Here is a 23,952-nt window from a genome sequence, read left to right as displayed (position 1 = left end):
GTAAGATCTAAACATTTCAGGGCATTATGGTTTACAATAATGCCCTCCCAGTATTTTTTCAGGTAAAGAAGTCCCTAGGGTCATCACAATGACAACATAAATCACAGATTATATATGTAAATCACAATACTATATGTGCACGTTAAAGAATTAATAAAAAGTTATAATTGTTATACAGCGTTCACCAAAAGTTATTCACTTTGTTTAGAAAATCTTGTTTTATATTTATGAAACTTGGTACAAAGACGTAAAAAATGGTGTAATTTTGTGTAATACCGTATGATAAAAAACAAACGGCGTCCAGTTCGCTTGAAAATGAACAATGATGACATTCCCCAAATAATTTTACATATAAAATGACAGCGATCTTCGTTTCAGTTCATCGCTGACGCCGTTTTTTTTTCGATCATATTGTATAACCAATAACCATTCTGTTTGCACAATGTATTATTGATATTTTGCATATCTTTGTAATTTGTGGTATGATATGTCAAAATTATTGTTTTTAATTCATTTTTTTTCAAAATTCAATAATAAAAAAATCCTTATTTGTTGTGAACTTCTTATCACACCCTATACATAATTTGCTATTAAAAATCATCTAAAATCTGTAAAGTAACTATGAAGTAAGACATAAAAATCTTATATGAACGCCGGGTATTAATAGACAATATCGTTTATTCTGAAATATGCTTCTTAATGCCCCCAGGGCATTATTTCCTATATTTTCAAGTATTATAGTATCTGCCATTTTTTATAACTATAATTATTTATTTAAAGGCTTATATGACCATCCTGAAGTATATTCCTTAATGCCTTTATGGCATTTTGTCTTATTATAATACCCAAAAGCATTATAATGCCCTTGGTCCATAAATTGTGTTTATTAAAGTAATTGTTACTTCTTTATAACAATATTTAATATTAATATACTTAGTTAAATGCTCCTTTTTCACATTCAGTTGAAGGTTTCTTTCCTCATCCAAAAACTGCAAAAATGGCGTTAGTATACAATAATGCCCATCCTGAAGCACATTCCTTAATGCCCCCCGGGTATATAGCCTTATTATAATGCTCTTGATCCATCAATGACGATTATAGTAATTATTACTCTCTAGTAATAATATTGACTTATTTTCAGACTTCAAATGTGAAGATGAAGGTTTCTTCCCTCACCCGAAAGACTGCAAAAAATACTATTGGTGTCTCAGTGGAGCGGGAGACTCAGGAATCGTCGCACATCAGTTTACATGTCCCGCAGGTACCGTTTTCGCTAAACCAAATAAAATTTCAAACTAAAATTAACGTATTTCTTTCAGGATTATATTTTAACAAAGCTGCCGATTCTTGCGATTACAGCCAGAACGTACTGTGCAAGAAAAAACTGCAAAAAGCACCGTCCACCACTACTAGTACTACCGAAAAACTGTCCGAGTCTAGTACGAGCGCTACGACATCTCCAAGACCGACTTTGAGTAGTATATTTTCTACAACCAGGGCACCTCCTAAAATTACAGCTGCTACAAGTAAAACTACCTTTAAAGCGTCTACTACAACCACAACAGAAGCATATGAAGTAATTATTTTTATTTTACTAATACTTAATTTGCTTATCACACTACCCCAAAACACTTTATAAAACCTCAGTTACATTTTGTTGTACAGGGTGAATCAAATTCGACGCTTTTAAAAGGAAACACCCTTTTCTATAGGAGATAGGCGAAAACTAATATCGGTGTCTGAAGCTCAATTTTCATCAAAAACATGATGGTGAAAACCGTACATCAATATCTGTTACCGTTTCGGAGTTACGGGGTGTTTTTCAAAGATGTGCATTTTTAACAAATCGCTGTAACTTTTTTGATATGGAAAATTTTGTATTTCTATGAAAACATTTCCAAAGCACCCTTTTACGTAGAATTTAATGGTTTAGGTATATTTTTTTTTAAATTAATAATTTAAGAGTTATCAACAGAAAAATTGATTTTTTATTTGGGACACCCTCTATATTTTTAATTAACTGAAAAGAATTTAAAATTACCTTTCCAAAAATATAGCACACTTGATATTTTGTTACAATCCCCTTCGAAATACAGAATTTTTAAAAGTTCGCCACTTTTAACTAGTAGGCTTTGGACCCATTATTGATGATATGCCCTTAATGGAACTCGAAAACATATTTTTCCAGCAAGACGACGCTCCGCCTCTGAACGCTGAAGTTATCAGCAAATTTTCGCAGCCAATTTCAAGAATAATTGACGAGCTAACCATGATCCCAGCCGTTGGCCGTCGAGGCCGCCTGACTTAGTGCCCATGGATTTAATCCTATGGATATATTTGCGGGAGAATAAAGGTTCCTTATTCTTCCGTATAATTTAGACAAGAATTATAAATACTTAGCAGTTATGAGAGGGTATCTTTCACCCCCACTGAGTTAATGAATTCCACGAGAAATGTTCAAAAACTGCCCCGTCTGTCCATAACAGAAGACTGTCGATAAGTCGGACACCTGTAGCAAAATCTCATGTCTTGGTTTGCTATTTATTTTTATTGTTATTAGATATAGTTTAAATGTGTTGATGTTGGTTAAATATAGTTTAAATTGTTATAAAATTCTGCATCTCTCATAGCAAATATTATTTTCGTTTTAATTGATGCTCACAGCTAGAATTTTTTTGCATTACAGCCGGTGCCGTTTACTTATTCAAAGCGGGCGAATTTTTATATACTCTATATCTCGAAGAGGAATCGAGCAAAATATCAAGTGTGTTATATTTTTGGAAAGGTAATTTTAAATTCTTTACAATAAATTAAAAATATACAGGGTGTCCCATATAAAAAATCAAATGTTCTGTTGATAATTCTTAAATTATTAATTTTAAAAAAATTATACTTAAACCATTAAATTCTACGTAAAAAGGTGCTTTGGAAATGTTTTCATACAAAATTTTCCATAGCAAAAAAGTTACACCGATTTGTTAGAAATGCATATTTTTGAAAAACACCCCGTAACTCCGAAACGGTAACAGATATCGATATGCGGTTTTCACCATTATGTTTTTGACAAAAATTGAGCTCCAGACACCGATATTAGTTTTTGTCTATCTCCTATAAAAAGGGTGTTTCCATTTAAAAGCGTCGAATTTGGCCCACCCTGTACAGGGTAGCGCCTCTCATACGCCGCGGAAGCTCCGAGGAGAACGGTAGTTTATATCGAAATTACATTTTGGCACCATATGTAGGTTAACTGAAAGCATTTTATAAAAAAATATAGAATTATACAGGGTGTCCCCAAAAAAAGTTACACATCAAAGTTGTGTATTTCCTAATGGAACACCCTATATATTAATTGATTTTCGGATTCTAGGAAAAAAATAATGATGAGTTTTATTAAAGAAGCATATACCTAAAATCTAATGATTTTGACATATTTCACATTTTGTGAAAATGAAGGGTAAATTTTAAATATCCTTAACAGCTACCCAAATTTTAGTTGACCTTGTATAGCCTGATATTTAATTACAGTAACCATTGTATGTTAAACTTTGGTTAAACCAAATTGAAATTTGAGCCGAAAAATTATACAGGGTGTGACAAAATTAATATGGAACATTAGTCACATTTAAAAGCAAGTTACTCATTTATTTTAAATGGAACACCCAGTATATTTTTCCGGTTTTCAATTAGGACACTGCATTCACCAACTAATAGAATCATATCAATTCTCTATGATGTAGGATATGTTTGCATTTTCGGCAAATTTCTGAGAATTTTTTTTTGTTTTAACTGACACAAAATGATAACCAGTTGATAAAGTTGGATTAATTAGACAGCTATGTTGAAGTAACGTCTGACATATATCACAGCTACCTAGATTTTATCAAACAATAAACATCTACTCAGATCAAATCATGTAAATGAGAATAGGTATCTAGGAAAATTTTTGATTGAGGGGTGGCAACCTTAAGAGTATTCTGAAGAGACATGAATTCTCCATTGAATATCGGAATAATATACTGGGTGTTCCGTTTAAAATAAAAGAGTAACATGCTTTTAAAGGTGACCAATGTTCAATATTAATCTTGTCTCACCCTGTATAACTTTTTAGATCAAGTTTTAATTTGATTTAAAATACTTAACTTATTAATAGGGTAATTTCCAATTTAGGTAGCTTTTATTGTAAATTTTGTTCTTTATTTCTAGAAAATGTTAAATAATGTCAAAAACCTTACATTTTAGTCATATACTTCTCTTATAAAACTCACCTTTATTTTTCTCCCAGAATCCGAAAATCAATTAATATATAGAGGGTTCCATTACAAAAAACACAACTTTGATATGTAACTTTTTTTGGGGACACCCTGTAGAAGTCTCTATATTTTTAAAAAGTGCTCTGAATTAACCTACATATGCTCACAAAATTTAATTTCAATACAAACTGTCGTTCTGCTTGGAGCCTCCGCGGCGACCCAAATTAATTACTTAGAGGCGCCAACATCAAAGTTTCCAAACAACTAAATGGCCGTACTCGATTTTATTTTTACAGGATGAGGAAGAATACGAAGATGAGGAAGAGGAATCCGTACCAGGCAAAGAAGAAGATCCTCAGGTCATCAAAGAACTGATAGCCCTGATCAAAAAAGCCGGAGGTCTGGAAGAATTGGAAAAACAGTTAACAGGCGGCAAAGATTCCTCTACCTCTTCCGGAACTGACACAACGACTCAGTCAGCTCTCAGCAAGACGCTGTACGAGAGAGTACTGAGCAAGACGTCGAAAAATGCTTTGAACGCTTTGAAATCGACTTCTCGTACTAGAAATAGCGGTGGTCCTCAGGGTCAGGCAGTTAAAAGTAGTGATGGAGCGAAGAAAGTTGATAGAGGCAGGCCACAATACAGTTCAATAGCTAGACAAAGGTAATTTAGGTGTATAGTAATCGCAAAACATTTTCCGATCCACGTCATCAATCATATCGACATCGACACTAAAGTCTATAAACATGATTAAATGAAATTTTGGCAAAAATGTTTAAATTTGTTGAATAATTTAAGATACCGAGCAGCTCTTCATTTTACCTTATAGAACAAACGATTGTAACAGATATTTTATTTAGATTAAAGCTGCAAAAATTAGTTTAAACCGAATTTTATTATCGCTGTGTTGGTCACATTGCGCCGTTTTCAGCAAGGTTGTCGTTTATTATTTGACAATTATCCTAATGTCAGTTATTATTTTGTATAATATCGTGTTGTTGTTAAATCTTTGTGAGTAATTCTCGTTTTTTTTTTGCCTATTTTTATAAGCCTTTTTAAAAAATTGTACTTTTAAGCACAAACAGTTCTTTTAAGAATAAAAATTTTCGAGTTTCTGTATTGCATTTCTTGAACTTGTGTGTTGAAAATATGTCGAAGCATTTAAACAGTCAAAGCAAAGAGCTTGTAGCTTCCCTGATAAACTATTTTGAGCGAGAATGTGACAATAAAGGTCCTTTTAATCAACGCCCACTGCATCAATGGAGGCGATTCTGGACCTTCCGCCTCTGCACATAGTGATCCAGGCGGAGACAAGAATGGGACTCTATCGACAGCAAAGTGTCTTGTCTCTGGGAAATAGGACAGAAACAGGACACTTAAAGATGGGAGATTCTATTGGAGGATTTCTACTCCAAATGAGATCGGACCAAATGACCCCTCTTTATCACTACCACAAACCATTCGAGGTGAACAAAATGGATCGAGGAATGTGGACAGATATAACATTCCTTCAGGATGGACTAATCTGGTATACAGACGGGTCGAAGACCGCTGAAGGAACAGGAGCTGGAGTATATGGGGAAAGACCAAGGGCAAGCTTATCCTTTTCCTTGGGTAAACACTCAACCGTATTCCAGACAGAAATCTTAGAATTAGAAGAGCTTATTTAGGTAAGCTCATCAATATATGCTCAGACAGTGAGGCGGCACTTGGGGCGCTTATGAACCCAAAGGTATCGTCGAGACTCGTCTGGGAATGCCTGGATGAACTGGGAGCTCTGGCACGAAGGAACAGAATTAAATTATTCTGGGTGCCTGGCCACAGCGGCATCCAAGGCAACGAAAAAGCCGATGAGCTAGCTAGGCAGGGATCATCGGCATCCTATCTTGGTCCAGAGCGAGTACTGGGAATACCCAAATATTTAGCCCGTAGTGCACTAAAACTCTGGATCAGGGAAAAACACAATGTCCACTGGAGAAACAGACAGGGGCACAGGCACAGCAAGGCTTTTATCCAAGGACCTAGCTCTAAAACCGCAAAAGAACTGCTAATGCTTAGCAGGAATAAAGTGCGAATTACACAAGCCTCTTGACAGGACACATGGCTGTCAAGTGTTACCTGAACAAGCTCAACCTATATCAAGGAAGTCTTTGCTGCAGACTCTGCGATAAAGATCCTGAAACAACGGAGCACATAATATGTCATTGCGAGGCTCTGGATCGCAAGCGACACATTTTATTTGGGAAAGCTAGGCTAGAACCGGAGGAACTATGCTCCCATCCTATCAAGGACCTGCATAAGCTAGTGCAGGGCACAGGGATAGGAGAATGGGTGCAGATATACAAGGGGGACAAACACAATAGGCCTTACAGGTCGCAGTGTTTCCGGCAGAGGACGGCCCCTTGTTATGAAAAAAAAATTACCCTTGATTGCAGTCAGAAAAATAAATTTGACTGATAAGCACATTACACTACTTTCAAAGTTATTTCTACTTTAGTTTTTATTAAATTCTGTGATTATTAGTTTGTGCATTAACCCTCTTACTTGTTATAGTCTATAAAATGAATAACTTTGAATTTTGACCGTTATTTTTTTCCAACATGGCAAATATAAAATCCCTATCAAAAAAGTTACTGATATTCTTTAAATTGAGTGCCTGAACGAATCAGATAGGTAACTCTTTTTACTTTCGTGAAATAGAAAAGGAAAATAATAAAACAAGTGACAGTTCTTCCTCGTCTTGCAAAAACACGAAATGTCATAATTGTCAAAAGTAAAAAGTCATCAGCTTTTGACATTTCTAAATATCAGACCAATGCCGTCTCTAATAGAACAGCCTCGGAGCGAGATTTATGACGTCACGCTAGTTAGGTTCTACGGATTAATAAATATGTTGTACTATACATGGAAAACATAATTATTCCTCGTATTTTTGGTTTGTATTTTAAAAATGATATAGTTTACATGAAATATACATAATATACAGTTAATAAATACAATATATATACGTATTTATAGTAATAAATACTTTGGCAAATAAACTATGAACCATACAAATGCAGCAAATGTTTTCGAATCTACAAATAATGAAAAATATATTTTAAATTTTGAGGTTTGAAAATCTAAATTTTGTGAATGTAAATAATAATACATCACTATTAGTAGATATTGAATGTTTTTGTTAAATTAGATCGATTTTAAAACCTCAAAATTTAAAATATATTTTACATTTTACCCATTATCTTATGTACCTATTCATTATCTGTATATTGTAAAACATTTGCTGCATTTGCATGGTTCATAGTTTTATTTGCCAAAGTATTTATTAGAATAAATAGGTATATATTATATTGTATTTATTAACTGTATATTATGTATAATATTTCATGTAAACTATATCATTTGTAAAATACAGACCAAAAATACAAGGAATAATTATGTTTTCCATGTATTCTACAACATATTTATTAATCCGTATAAATCTCGCTCCGAGGCTGTTCTATTAGCGACGGTATTGCGTCAGCATGGCAGCAAGTTGCTAACCTAATAAAATTAACACTAGAAAAGCCCGCGGGAACTGTCAAATTCAAAGTTATTCGTTTCACAGACTATATTACCACTTATGGCGTTGTAAGATGTAGATCAATAAATAAATATATAACCCTTAATAACGCTTAGAATACGCTTCATAATGGACTAGTTTTTGCCAATATGTAATAAGTAAAATAAACTATAAAACAAATAAATCAATTCATTACTAAAATACTAGTTACTAAATTAATTTACAAGCCCCGATTTACGCAGAAAAGCTCATGAACATACTGAGAAGTTAAAACAAACCTTTGATGCTCGTCACTGAATTTTTGGCCAAGAGTGCGGCACAGGTAGACTTAAATCCAGACGCCGTTTCCTAAGCCACCCCCTGGATGAACCTCCCTCCCACTACCCCCTTAGAGAGGACCCACCAAATGGTGTTTCTAGCGACTGGAAAACCTGGAGAATGCTCAACCGAATCAGAACTGGGGTGGCCCCAGTAAAATCCAATTTGATCAAATGGGGTTTGCTGGACAGAAATGACGACAAATGCGACTGCGGCGCCTTTCAGGACATGGAACATCTTCTTCAATGTCCTGCGTGCCCCCACAGATGTACCCTCGAAGACCTATGGCTGGTTAAACGGGAAGCATTGGACGTAGCCCATTACTGGGTTAATAAACTATAATATAATCCGGATACGAAAAAGTAAAAGTAAAGTACTAAATTAAAAATAAAACGTAAAAATCTTTAAAAATGATATAATAAGTATATTGTTTGTCGCTTTTAAATTAAGATTCATCTCATAAATCCATCACAATCTGGCAGCGCTGTCGCTATCGCTTGTCACTCCTAATTGTCATTACGTGCATCGGAATTTTTTTTTGCGATTACTATATTTTTATATAATTTGGGGAAGATTTTTTTTTTTTGATGAATGTTTTTGTAGGGCTTCTACAGAGAAAGCTGTTGACGAAGAAGAAGTAAAAAGTGTGGCGGAAGAAGAAAACAAAGCTGGTAAAAGTAAACAGTCAAGTAGATCGAAATCAGCTTTGGAGTATGTTAATATTCGTAGACCAAAAAGCAGTACTACCACCGAATCCAATGAAGATGAGTGAGTATATTATTACTTAAGTACAGGGTGGCGCTTTTCATACCACGTGGTGCATTATGCAGCAATTAAGAACATTTTTTAAAAATATAAAAAGTTCTACAGGGTGTTCCCAAACAAAGTTACATATCACAGATATTTTTTTTGTTATGGGACACCCTATATATTAATTGATTTTCGGATTCTAGGAGAAACATAAATGTGAATTTTATTAGAGAAGTATATGACTAAAATGTAAGGTTTTTGATATATTTAACATGGTCTAAAAATAAAGATTTTATTTCAAAACATTTTTTAAATTACAATAAAAGCTACCTAAATTGGAATTTACCCGGTATAGTTGTTAAAATAACTATTGTACTTTAAATCAAATTAAAACTTGACCCAAAAAGTTATACAGGGTAAGAGAAAATTAATATTGAACATTGGTCTGGTCACCTTTAAAAGCAAGTTATGGTTTTATTTTAAACGGAACACCCAGTATATTTTTTTTTATATCCTTGTCTACAACGAGGAAATTGGACCTCGCACTAATGTATAAACAAAATAAAAAGAGTCTTTAATAGATAAATATCGTGACAAAACAACAACAAACAAACTAGAGAACTTAGAAAATGGCAAAATAATTACTAAATAAAACTATTTTTGATTACAGTGGTTCCGACAGAAACCGAATTCTAGGAGAACTAGACGACGAAGAAAACGAAGAAGAAGTAAAGAAAAAAAACAATGTTCCTCAATACGTCAGTATCAGAAGACAGAGACCTTCAACCACTGAACCCAGCGTTTCATCTTCGAAGTACACTTCAATTCGAAGATCCACTGTAGCCCCAGTACAAGAAGATGAAAAAGAAGAAGAAATAGATGAGGATGATGACGATGAAGAGGGTGGTACAAACAGTTGGCGTAGATCAACAACGGAATCAAGCAGAGAATCTCCAAAGTATGTTTTTTAATGTTTCATTTGATAGATTTTATTTTAATTTTGATTTTTTTAGGTACCAAACTATACTGAGGCGTAGTACTACAACTCCACTACCGGTAACCACTGAAGATGATCAAGTTGCTAGGTAATAACAATATTTATTAAAGAAATATCTACAAAAAGATGATAAAATTAAAGAAATTATGGTTGTTGAAGGTATATTTATTTTACTTTAAATGGGGTTGACAATGCAATGTAAGAAAGTTGACATATATTCGATATGTCTAAATCAACCGATCGAATATCAAACAGAGATAAAAAAATAATTTTTACATATATAAAATCCGAGGGGTAAACCGCAGAGGAATTATGGTGTACACTATGAAGGAATTCTACAGGAATTCCAAGGAATTACGAGGAATTCCAAGGAATTACTAGGAATTCCAATGATTTCCGGAAGAATTCCGATGAATACCAAGGAATTCCTTAGGAATTTAGAGGAATTCCACAGGAACTAACAGGAATTACAAGCAACTTTATACAAAATTAACGAACATAAGTAGACCATGAATACTATAATAGGTAGGACCAAATTTAACGAAAAACGTTTTGCAGGCGATTTTTTTACTATCCGTTTTTCGTTTTCGAATCGCTTCCAAAATTTCCCAACATCAAATATCTACAGGTTAGATATTCTTTTAATTTAATATTGTACCCTCGATTATATATCTAAAATATATTCCAATAGTACGGCCGAACCACCCCCGAGAGATCTACTTATAACGTTCCTTGATTTCGCCATTTTAAAGAAACGCTCATAAGATTTTTTATTCAATACTCAGAAAGTGTAAAGTTGTTTTTTCATTTCCTCGGAATAATACCGAGGTATATACAATAGGAAAATTAATACAACTTTAGGTGCACTTCATCAATGACACCATGCGTAATCTTGTGGAATTTACTGGTGATCGTATTATGACGTTCAACTGAAGTTTTATTAATTCCCTTTCCTATAGATATAACTAGGACCTATAATTTTCAAAAAAATCCCGAGAAAAAATAATTTTAATAAGTAAGTGCCGACATATTTCCAGTATTTTCACCTCATGATCCCCTATTAGTCCTAAAATTTAACTAAAAAAACGTAAATCTTGTAATAGTACTTTTTATTGTTAGATCTAGTACTTATAGAGATATTGGACATATAAAAATCACGAGAAAATTCATTGCGGAACTGCGAAACGGAGGTGGCAAAGCTGGTTGAAACTGAAAGAGTTACCGAGTTCGTACCAAAGAATTCCAAGGAAGACCTTGAATGATTGACCTTGACCTTGAAGACCAAAAAATTCCAAAGAATTCCGAAGGAATTACGAGGAATTCTGAGGAATTATTTGAGTAAAAGGAATTACGGTGTACACTTTTCCCTCTGCGGTTTACCCCTCGATAAAATCGTTCAAATTATTGTTATTGCAAATTGAAGCCTATATACAGGGTGGTCCGAACTGTATTCCGGAAACTTCGGCAGCATATTTTTGCGCATAAAAATAAGTAAAAAAGTTCCTATAAAAATGTATGTCCTAAAAAACTTAGTTTCGGAGATACAGGGTGTAGAAGTTTCATTTTTATCTCGATTTTTTCCAAATAATTTCTGAAGTAACGTCAATATTTGGATGAAAATTGGTGTCTGGGAGTTTTTTGATCTGAGAAATTTGATTTTGATATCAATATGACTCCTATTTGTAGGGGGCGCCACCTACATGTGTTTTACACTGTTTTGAAGAGTAAAATAAATTTAAGTCCGCACCTGTATTAAACTACTGAGTGAAAAAATATACATTTCTGTGATTTTTTACGTAAAAAATATATCTTGGTAAAAATCTCTACGAGCAACAGTTCTCAATCTTACATATCATTATTGACAAAAAATAAACATGTCGAGTAGATACTTATTTGACTGAAATGATAAATTTGGGAACTTTGTATTTTTTTAAATTGATCATAAATTTTTCTTCGAAAAAATGATGATAAAACAGTTTCTGTTGAACTTTTGGTACAAAAACATTTCAAATTTATGAACTATACTAATTATTTCAAACTAATAACGATTTAGTTGACACATTTTTAATTTATGTCAATGATGACAAGTATTGATAATTTCGATTCCAAATTTCTCGAGAACTATGACTCGTAGCGACTTTTACCAAGAGACCTTTTTTGCGTAGAAAATGTCGTAAATGTATATTTTTTTACTCAGTAGTTTTATACAGGTGCGGACAAAAAGTTATTCCTCTTCAAACCAGTTAAAAATTATGTAGGTGGCGCCCTCTAGAGGTAGGAGTCATATTGAAATCATAGTCAAATTTTTTATGTCAAAAAACTCCCAAATACCATTTTTCATTCAAATATCGATATTAGTCCAGAAATTATTTGGCAAAATTCGAAATAAAAATGAAACTTCTACACCCTGTATCTCCGAAACAAAGCATTTTAGGACATACATTTATACGAACTTTTTTACTTATTTTTGTGTAGATTATGCTGCCGAAGTTTCCGGAATACAGTTCGGACTACCCTGTATATCTGGGTATATCATTACTAATACAAATTTGATTTTAGGAAACGATCAACTACAACCTCACCTGGAGCTGAGTCCAGTACTGAATCGAAATATAAGTTTATTCGACGATCTACCACCACCACTGTTGCCACTTCTAATCAAGAAGATGATAACAACGAAGAGGTTTTAAGGTAAGGTTTAAACAAAATTAAAATTATCAGATATCTTAAAATAGATCTCCCATAGAAAAATCTAATTTTTTATACTATTTTGTTAGGCAAAAATCAACTACTGATGCCCCCAGTGTAACTGAAGCAGGCAGAACCGAATCGAAATATAAATTTATACGACGATCAACTACTACAACAGTTTCTTCCAATATTGTAGCGGAGAACTCTTCATCGTAAGTAACAGTACTTTCTTTCTGTTTACTTTGTTATTCAAAACTTATTTTTTTAGGAATGATGTTAATAGTGTATCATCTGCTTCAAGCGAACCACCTACGTCACAAGCGTAAGTACTCTTAACTTAGTTGAATTACATTCTTAGTTAAGTTACCTTTCGAGTTTACTGCTGAAAATTGGACTTTAAACTAGCGATGGGAACTATCGAATGAATTAGACTATCGAATGGTTACTGAATGAATGATTTCAACTATCGAATGGTTTTATTCGAATAAAATCATTCATTCATTTGTATACTAAAGCATATATGTGACAACCTCGCCGTGCGACTAAATGGTTATACATATATTGACAATTGTATGCGAGATGGTCAAAATTTTTCAGAAAATTTGTGTGATTTTCTGTGGCCCGATCTTTCAATTATTTAATTTTATATGTTATATGGTCTATTTTTTTAATGGGAAATTTTGAGAAGTAGCAATTTTTAAGAGAGATGAGATAAACTTACAATTGATTTTCAAAAAACATATTTGTATTTTAGATGTTTTAATAATATGAATTAGTTGAACTTAATAATCATATTTAAGTAATGTGGTTAAGTAAATGGTTATCGAACTCAAATTTTGGGGTGAGAAAATTAAATTGAAAGTTTTACACATGCCAATTTAAAAAAAAGTTAACGATGTTTGTATTTTGTTTATGCTAATTCTCTTACATGTAGTTTTTTGCGAAGAAATATTTCATTTATTTTTTAAGTAAATGCCAGTAAAAGTAAATATCATTATTAAATAGTAATATAAAGTAATATAAATAATTTTACATATTTTACATTAATTACACTGCAGGCTTAGAAAATTAATAACTGTTTATATTTCATGATTTTACAATTTGTTGTTAATATAACAAATTAGTTCAGTAATTATTATTATTTAATAAACCAAAGTTACCCCAAAAATTTAGAGACTATATTATTTTTAAACAGGATCTAATATAAATAATTTTGACTTCTAATTTGTTGTTTATATTTTGCTCCTACTTAAAAAAATGTTTATATTAAATGATTTTAAATTTTGTTGTTAATAGGTATAACAAATTATTACTGTTATTATTATTTATTAAACCAGTCTTTGCTTAAAAACATTAAAGATAATTTTCCTACATCCAAAATAAAAAGTATTATTGCAGTGTAACAACAGAATATTAATAAAAAAATGCAAAATATATAGACATACTATCCCTAACTAACTAATGGCAAATAATAATATTCTTTGCTAATATGAATTAATACCAATATATGGCAACAGCGCCCTTCATAATGTATTTAATGTGTAAATACTAGCACCTCAATAAAAAAAATAATGTGTCGACCGCTGTCGGGTTTCTCGGAAAGAAACCTACGTCGCCGAGCGACAACTAAAATCCAGTTAATATTTTATTATAATCGATCCTGACGAATAAATGAATTTCATAAATGAATGAGTTTTATAAACGAATGGTTTTTGCTGCCGAATTACTAGAATACAATATTTCAAGGCAGATGCCGCATCTATTCGATAATAATTTTTATTCGAATAGTTTTCAACGAATGTTCTCTTACTATCTATCGAATTAGTCGAATGAATTGCAACTATCGAATGTTTCGATAGTATTCATTCGATAGTTCCCACTACTACTTTGAAGTACAAAAAAATACATACATTCATACTAAAATTCATTTTCCAATATTAAACCCATTATTTCATTGTCAATATTTCAAAAGCATACAGAAATAATTTCACATAAGTACTTATTTCATTCCTTTTTCAGATTAAAATCTGAAAGTGGTCAAAACGAAGCCGCCTCTTCAGTTACCGAAACCGAAATCCTTATAACCACTCCTACATCACAAACACCACCAAGCCCACCATCGGAATCAACATCTATTACCTCACCATCATCTACCGAACCTCAAAGAGACCTCGCATCGTCAACTTCTTCCAGCAATTCCTCCACATCAGAAGTACCGGAAAGAAGACGTCCGGTTTTGTTCCATCCTAGACCCTTCACTCAGAGTTCCACTACAACAACAACACAAACTCCTTCGAGCGAATCTGCTGCAAAGGTGAGTCAGTCTAGTTTCAAATCGCGGGCTAGGGGCGAGACTATACCCACCACCACAGATTCTGGTACACGTAGAATAAGAAATAGAGTTAGATTCGCTGGTACAAACCGCAACGAAGACGCCGAGCAGGAGGACAAAGCCGAAAGGACCGAAGTTAAATCTGTCAGGTCCAAGGCACGTTTCATTGCCAGTACTACAGAGAATCAAATCGATTACAACCTGGAACAGAACCGGAAATACAGACCTGTTGAATTGGCTGATTTATCTTCGTTAACTTCGGTTGATTTGAAGAAGGGAGAAATAAACCTTAATAAGAGACGTCGAAGACCCGTAGGTTCATCTACTTCCAGTACTACATCAACTACAGAGAAAGTACTAGAAGAAGACGAAAAAACTGGATCCAGAACCTTACCTCTAGCAAGGAAGCTAATAGATTCTTCAAATTTCGGAAAAAGTCGTAGAGTAATCCAGAAAAACGTCGATCAAATCGATGCAGAATCGGATAAATCAGCCAGCAGAAAAGTAATCAGGCGTTTTAGATCAACCACCGCCAAATCTACGTCTGAGATCTCATCTACAACACCACAACCAGATGTTTCAGAGAATAGTGTTAAAATCACACCAAGAAGCAGGAAAATAATTAGAAGGTTTAGACCTACGTCTGGATCGAGTACTACGGAAAATACATCTATTGAACCCCTATCCACAAGCTCTGTATTACCTAATTCACGAAGAAAATCGATATTCTTTAAATCAAACCAAGTGTCTTCTAGTTCTTCAACCACTGAAACAACAACCTTATCAGAAAATCCTTTAATAGCACTATTCAGTACCAAGTCTAGGTTTGGTGTCACCAAGAACAATACAGATATAGAAGATGAAGAAGAAGACACTACCAGCGATCATATTGACGTGTTAAATGGGGAAGAAGGTGAAAATATTAAGTTATCTGAGTCTAACATCAGGGAAAGTAGCAAGATTAATACGTTTGGTTTTGATGATAAGCTGAGAAAGCAGTTTGGTTTCGGCAAGAACAAAGAAAGCATATTCACCAAAACATCGATAGAAAAAGAGAACCGAGAGTTAGATTTAGGTAGTGATAACGAAACTACCACTCCAACGACTACTACGACTTCTACAAGTGAAAATATCCAGTCAGTAACTTTATTGTCACGAACTGAACCTACTAGAATACTGAGAACCAGGAAAATTATCAGAAAATTTAATGCAACTGATATTAGCTCAACCACAGAAGCAAATACCGTCAGAGGCCGGAAAGTTATACGTCGTTTTAGGCCTGGGTCTTCTAATAATTTGGATGCTACATCAAAAGACGAAACTACTAAGCTTGTAAGAAAGAACTTTATAAGGGGTAAAACCACTAACACTGAAACTACAACCGAATTTGATTCACAGAGCTCTGCAACAACTACCGAAAAAAATAGTTTCACTACTACCGGAAGAACGTATATTAGAAGACGTCCAACAACTCCTAGTTCTTTGCCATCATCGACAAGAGGTCGATATTTTGGAAGATCTACCACCCAAGCTTCTGCCAGTGAGGAATCGGTTAGCAGGAAGTCTTTTAAACCGAGCTTTGGGAAAAAGACTACCACTGAAGAGACTTTCTTTGAATCTACGAAGGCTCCACTGAGTCCTCGGTATAACCTGTATTCAAGAAAGCCGTATTCTACAACGGAAAGGTTTGATGTTGAAGATAACGATGAAGAAGATGAAGATTTTAACTCGGACGATGAAGAAGATGAGGATGAAGACGAACATCCAGAAAACGAAGAAGACAAACCTAAGTATACTATATTCTCGACTTCTTCACTTAGTAGGACTCATAAGTTTGAGTCTAACACTAACTTTAATGACGAGGATGAGGAAGATAACGATGATGGTGTCAAGGCAAACAAAACTATTAGTTCGTACGTATTTAAAACTGCTTTGAATAGTCTTAACGAATCAGAAACTTTGATTGATAAAGACAAATTTACTGATCCTACTAAGCCTGAATCGGAGTTAGAAGTTAATCAGATGGTAAACAACAATGAGACTGATTCAGATAACAAGGCTATTCTAACAAGACAGAAAGTAGCCGTGAGTAAAGAAGAAGTTCAGACTAAATCTCAGCAAGATTTGCTAAAAAGTCGTCCAGGATCCAAATCAAGGTCTAGCACTACTACTGTTGCTTCATCTACTGATGATAATACAACTGAGCTTTCGGAAACTGATGCAACAACGCAGTCAATTTTAGAATTGACAGTCAGTACAGAAGATGGGTTCAATAAACTTGAAGAATTTACTACTTTAATCTCAAAAGAAGATGAAGTTGGTATTACCACAACTGAAAGTGTGAAAGAAACAACTTTCAGTCCGACAACTGAGGGATCTTTTGATGTAACTTCTGTTAGCAACTTCGAAACAAGTACTACCGATTCAGATTTAGAAGTTACAACATTCACGGACAATAATAACACACCAACAACTCACAGAATTACAACAACATCGGAACCGAGACGTCGTAGTACTTTAAGGACTTTAAAAGAACGTCCTGGACTGTCATTCTCCCGTAAACCATCACTTACTACAAGCACCACTCCTTCTTCTGTGAGTTCTAGTACTAGAAGATCTTTTACTAGATCTGGAGCTAGTAAAAATAGGTTTTCTAGGCCGTCAACAACAGTCAGACCTTTGAGTAGTCGAGTAAGATCAACAAGTCCTATATCAGTTAGACAGTATGTTAACCAGAGAAATAATAACAGGAAAACTGAAGAGGATGAGGATGAAGAAAACGAAGAAGAATTTGAAGAAGATGAAGAAGTTATTCCTACTTCAAAACCTTCCTTTACTAGGTCTACTACAAGAAGAATTGTGAATACTCCTTTTGTGAACAAACCAGCTAAGGGCAGGATTAATAAACCTAAGTTTACGAAACCTTCTAATAATCCAGCAGTTAAATCGGAAGTGAATCAGGAAGATTTAGGGGTAGACACCGAGGCAGTGAAGCAAAGAAACAAAAATTTGTTTGCAAAAAGGAAGATGAATACTCCTGCTGTTTTGTCTTCGACTGTTTCTTCGGCTACTGAGTCTACTACAATAGGTGATGTGATTGAAACTGACACAGAGACTGTTTCTAGTGATCAATTCACTACGATTAAGATGTTCACGACCGATACAACTGATCCAAGCTTGACAACTCTACATCACGTTTTTGCTCAAGTCGATGAAATGAACTCTACAACTGAATCAGCAGCGTCATCATCATTCGATGAGAAATCACGTAAAATTGAACGATTGATCGAAGTGAATAGGATCAAAGAAGTGAAAACCAAAGAGGCAAAGGTGGAGGTGTTACCTACATTGGATAAAATAGGAGAGATCTCAAGGATAACGTTCATTAAAATTGTTGATGGAAACAATGAGACGGTTATTAAAGACCCTGTATCAAATGAGATCAGTTTGAACGAACCTATATCTCCTGTTTATTCGTCTACTGACAGTAAAGTTGGTGAGAGTCCAGCCAAAATTGAACAAGTTCCAAGTCCAGATAAATCAAAGAATTTTAACCTGAAGAATGTAGATTTAGAGTTAAAAATGGGACAGCCCAATCAACGCGAAGAGCGTAAATTTGAGATTCATGGCGGTAGTAAGGTTGTAGATAACAAAGTCCTAACAAATATTGGTGGAAAACCCGAAATCATTGACGGAATTTCCCACATCAACGTTGTTACACCTAAACATCTATCTCCGGAAACTTCCACAATATCTTTAGAAGGTCTTTTCCAGAATAACTTGAACCCCAGCTTCACATCAACCGATGAACTGCTTGAAGGCGGTCGATCTGAACTAGTCCAAGTCAGAGTACTGAACCAAGACGTGTTAGAGTCACGCTCAAAGTCGGATAGCAAGTTTGTGCCTGTGAGGGTGTTAGCTCAAGACTTAGAGGACGAAGAAGAGGTGACCATGAAGGCTCGCGTGGTGGAGATCCGCCCCAAGCCCGATACAAGGACGATTAAAATAGTACCGATTCGTGTGGAAATGTCCAGGAACCTCGCGCTACCTCCTAGGGCGGTACCGAAAACATAACGTAGGTCGTTGTGATGGTTTTTTAGTGATCTATTTATTTGAAATGACCCCGAAAAAGGTTATTGAACGATTTTTTTATGATTTTGGGGTACTAACCTTTCAGTTTTCAGTATAGAAACTTTTTGTATGGTTATGTTTTAAAAAAATCGACAAATTAGGTGAATAATAATACAATGGAATGAGTTGGTTTATTATTATTTATTATTGTTGGAATTTAAAATAATTTTGTATTGAGACTGAAGGGATTTAAAAAATAAAACACAAAATAACTACGGAGTTATCAAAAATGTCTGAAATAGTTGGCTATACTTTGTTCATTTGGTTGGCAATAAAATGTTATACTTGTTAAATACGATTTAAACTAGTGTATAAACAACGCGAAAAAATATAAATAATTTTATATTAATATATAGTATTAATAGTATTAAATTGGGTCTATAATAATGTAAGACAATTTCAATCATTTTTGGTCGTTCCGTATATGTAAATATATTTTGTTATCGTTATAATTTTAGTAACTTAAGCTTAGGATTGCATGTATATATTACTGCCAGCACTGTTTGTATAGCCTTGTACACCCTCTCTGCAAACTGTTTATTTTTCTATACGGGGTGTTCCATAAGTAAAAAATCTTCTTTCAGAAAAAAAAACATGTTCTCTCTTTCTTATGAAACGCCCTGTATATTTTCTTAGCCCTTCTGTCTTCTTGTGTGTTTGTGCCATAACGAAATGGTCGACTCTTTTTTTATTTGTTACTCGTATGTGGCCAGTGGGGTTCTCTGTGTTCTTTCTAATATTTTTTTTATTATTAATAATGTAATACTGTTTTGTCCTTAAATATAATATTGTGATATCTGAACTTTGGGTTGTTTTTCTTTCTCCTTTCACTTGTACAGTTGTGTTTTAGATTTAGTCGTGAAGGTAAAATTGAACGTATTATCAAAAGTACTAATCGGAAATCGTGACCATTCTACAATAAAAGATTGTATTTTGTATTTATTTAGTACTATCCTCAGAGTAGTAAAAAAATAAAATTTTTGGCTCACCCCTATAACTTTTCTTGATTTTTTCAGATAAAACAATGCGATTTGGTATGTGGCATAAATTAGGATTGATAAATGTATTCAATTGTTCACTTCCTGTTACACCGGAAATGACCTGTCGGTATTTTCTTTACTTTATTTGATAGAAAATCACGTTTTGAATGACATATCGCAATGTTAACTTTTGACATTCACGCTTAAAAAATAGTATTTTAAATTTCAATCTATATAGAGTGACAATGGTAATAGATATACCGACAATTTTACTCGAAATACCAAGTGTACCGTGCGTCTCAGAAGTGGCTCACCTCTACAGGGTTGTTCACCACATACGACACGGAGTATTGTGGCTAAACGATGATATTTTTACAAATTGTAAGTTTGGGGTTCGTTGAAGGACTATTATAGCTACAATTTAAAAATATTTTTACAACATACAGAGTGTCCCAAATAAATAAAAAATATCAAAGTTGTATTTTTTTAAATGGAACACCCTGTATATTATTACATTTTTGGTTTCTACGATTAAAATAAAGGTAAATTTGATTAAGGTTTATTATACTTAAACCTTACCGTTTTTGAAATATTTTCAATTTTGTGAAATTGCAGTAAAAATTTTAAAGCTTCATTTCTCCAAGGGTATCAATGTTTTAATACTAAATATTTAATGAAGTTTATTTATTGATCAGTTATTGTGTTGCAATAATAAAAATAATACTACCTTATACAGAGTGTCTAAAAATTTATTTTAAATAATTATTAGCTTCAAACGGCAGTAACTTCTTTAATTTAAATGAAATGCCCTGTATATTTTAGGAGAATCAGATGCACAATTAAATTGTCTATCAAATTGTATTATACCATTTTTTACCAAGTTTTCGTAGAAAATGCATTTTCTTTTAATTTAGACCTCATTTATCAATATATCCATGGAATATTGATATTTGAGATTGTTTTTAAAGCAACAAATGTACAAAATGTACAAACTAGTAATATTATCGTTTTTAGCAAAACGATAATATTACTAGCCCATTTGTATGCAAAAAGAAAACTATTTAAATCTTTATAAAAGAGTATACCATTAATTAAATATAACACCATTATTTCCGTCCATATCTAATTAATTACATACTTAATTGTGTTCGTTAATAAATTATTATAAATAAATGTGGATTTGAGTCAGAAATCAATATAATAATAAGTTATCAAATTAAAGTCTCTGTTGTTATAAATAAGCATTTATTAAGAAATGAAATATCATTTTTAAGGTGTTACTTTTTATCACACTGCCTAATGCCCATACAAAATTCAGTTTTTTAGTATTTGGAGCAATTATTATCAATCAACGCAAACAGTCAGTTAATGTAGTTTGAATACTGGAATCATATTAATTGATCCTTTTTAACAAATAGGTATTTAAACAGTTTTTTTTTTATTTTTTAATGAAATAAACGAATTATATCGACAATATTAGTATCTGTACTCTTTAAAAATTTGGTACATCTTTAAAAATAATCTAAAATGTCAATAGTCCATGGGTATATTGATAAATAAGTTCTAAATTACAAGAAAATGCATTTTCTACGGAAACTTAAAGAGATAGGGAAAAATGGTATAATATAATTTGATAGACAATTAAATTGTGCATCTGATTCTCGTAAAATGTAGAGGGTATTCCATTTAAATTAAACAAGTTATTGCCGTTTGAAGCTAATAATTATTTAAAATAAATTTTTAGACACTCTGTATAAGGTAGTATTATTTTTATTATTGCAACACAATAAGTGATCAGTAAATAAACTTCAGTAAATATTTAGTATTAAAAACTTTGATACCCTTGGAGAAATGAAGCCTTAAAATTTTTACTGCAATTTCACAAAATTGAAAATATTTCAAAAACAGTTTTTTCATCGTTTAGCTACAATACTCCGTGTCGTATGTGGTGAACAACCCTGTATAGAGTGACAATGGCAATAGATATACCGACAATTTTACTCGAAATATTAAGTATACCGTGCGTCTCAGAAGTGGCTCACCTCTATAACCGTTTTATTTTTTCAGATAAAGAAACGAGATTTGGTATGTTAGTATATGACATAAATTAGGATTGATTGACGTATTCAATTGTTTTTAGTCACTTCCTGTTTCACCGGAAATGATTACAACTTTTGATTTTTAAATGGCACCCCGGTATATTTTTGCTTTATTGGATAGAAAATGACATTCTGAATAGAATGACATATCACATGTCAACTTATGAAATTTTCGCTTTAAAAAAATCGTATTTTAAATTTCAATCTAGAGTGGCTGTGTTAAAAACACTAATTTTTAATCAAGGAGCCTTGGAAAATAAATTTGATCGTCTAATGTTTTTCGTGTCTTGTCCTGGCCGGTTTAAAGATACCCAAATCGTATTTTTAATCATATCTCATTTTTTTCAAATTGAACGATTAACTTATTAATATATTTAGAAAAAGGCATTTTTTTACGAATAATTTGGTACAACACACTTGGTATTCCAAGTCAAATTGTCGTTATGAACCGCATGTTACAATTTGAAATAAACCATATAAGAAAATGACAAAAGTTGACATATGATATGTCATTCTATTCAGAGTGTCATTTTCTATCGAACGAAGTAAAAAAAAATCCGGTGAAACAGGAAGTGACGAAAAACAATTGAATTCGTCAATCAATCCTAATTTATGTCATATACTAACGTACCAAATCTCTTTTTTTTATCTAAAAAAATAAAAAAGTTATAGAGGTGAGCCACTTTTGAGATGCACCCGGTATACTAAAATACCAAATCTTGTTTTTTTATCAGAAAAAATAAAAAAAGGTATAGGGGTGAGCCACCTTTGAAAAACCTTCGGTATTGTATATAGATTGATATGTTTTATTGTAGCAGAAACAATAACAGTTGACGGAAAAAACAAAAATCAATATTATAGGCCCAATCGCTTTAAAATCCATTAATTTTAGAAACATTTAATTTTTTGTGTTTCACATTATTTTTTATCTGTCTGAAATGTATAATGTTTTTTATAAAATGGGTATTTGTTATTTAATAATATATTGCATTTATAGTGTTTATATGTTTATTCATATATTTATACAGTGCCTATCTTAAAAAAAAGTCTTTTTACTATGAAACAACGAACAATTCTTTTATATACAAAGACATACATATATAAAAGATATAGACTCTCCATATGCATCGAATTATAGTAAACCCACTTATACAAGAAAAATGTAAATACAGGTTAATCAAAATGTGGTGCTGACACATCGAATTTTAGAAGTCAAGAAATTGTTGTTTCTGTTATTGATAACAGAATGTTTTAACCACAAAACATCATCTATCCAAAAACAAAGAAAAATATTTTATTCGCTCATTATTACTCTAAACTATTATCGTACATTTCACCACTACGAGTTGTTTTTTAATCAAAGATAAAATGAAACATACGTAATTTTAAGTAGGTACTCGAATTTTATTTACATTTAACAACAAATAGATATTTTTACCATCAGGTATGTACCATCTTCTAAGTTTCACTTTAAACGTACACTAATAATAGAAAGCGTAAGAGTACCGATACCAAATATGGTTTCTCTTGATTGTAGGATGGTACAAACAAATAAAACATTGAAGATCTATCGTCATGATATTGAGTTTATTTAAAAGTGTGATTATAATATAATCCACCAAAGTACACAACAAGTTTCTATAAACATAAAGCTCTAAAATGCTTACTGAGGAAATTATAGTCCATGAAAGTTTTTACAGCCCTCACTTGTAACATATCTTGTAAATTTTAAAGGTAATTAAAAAAAAATTGTAAAATGTAAAAATAGAAAATGCGCCTCTCTACAAAAAGAATTCTCTATTAGCTTTGCTTTTTCTGCCTTTTGAAGAAACGTATTAATA

At 32.8% G+C, this 23,952-nt stretch overlaps 1 protein-coding gene across 1 annotated transcript in view; it reads left to right on the top strand.

The window, feature by feature from the left end:
• The window catches only part of LOC115875236 (serine-rich adhesin for platelets-like), a 141,405-nt gene extending 121,571 nt beyond the window's left edge, over positions 1-19,834 (top strand). The window contains exons 10-19 of the mRNA XM_030890656.1: positions 1,142-1,261; positions 1,320-1,576; positions 4,547-4,914; positions 8,735-8,899; positions 9,552-9,839; positions 9,895-9,966; positions 12,438-12,569; positions 12,656-12,781; positions 12,838-12,891; positions 14,589-19,834. Coding sequence (XP_030746516.1) covers positions 1,142-1,261; positions 1,320-1,576; positions 4,547-4,914; positions 8,735-8,899; positions 9,552-9,839; positions 9,895-9,966; positions 12,438-12,569; positions 12,656-12,781; positions 12,838-12,891; positions 14,589-18,975 — 5,969 coding nt within the window. The 3' untranslated portion in view covers positions 18,976-19,834. The remainder of the gene's footprint in view (positions 1-1,141; positions 1,262-1,319; positions 1,577-4,546; positions 4,915-8,734; positions 8,900-9,551; positions 9,840-9,894; positions 9,967-12,437; positions 12,570-12,655; positions 12,782-12,837; positions 12,892-14,588) is intronic.
• The last annotated feature ends 4,118 nt before the right edge of the window (positions 19,835-23,952 follow it).

This window comes from Sitophilus oryzae, unplaced genomic scaffold (genome assembly GCF_002938485.1).
Source record: "Sitophilus oryzae breed Bouriz unplaced genomic scaffold, Soryzae_2.0 scaffold_1356_pilon_pilon, whole genome shotgun sequence".
In the NCBI taxonomy this organism is placed as follows: Eukaryota; Metazoa; Arthropoda; class Insecta; order Coleoptera; family Curculionidae; genus Sitophilus; species Sitophilus oryzae.
The sequence above is the reverse complement of the archived record's forward strand: the minus strand, read 5'-3'. Positions and strand labels throughout refer to the sequence as shown.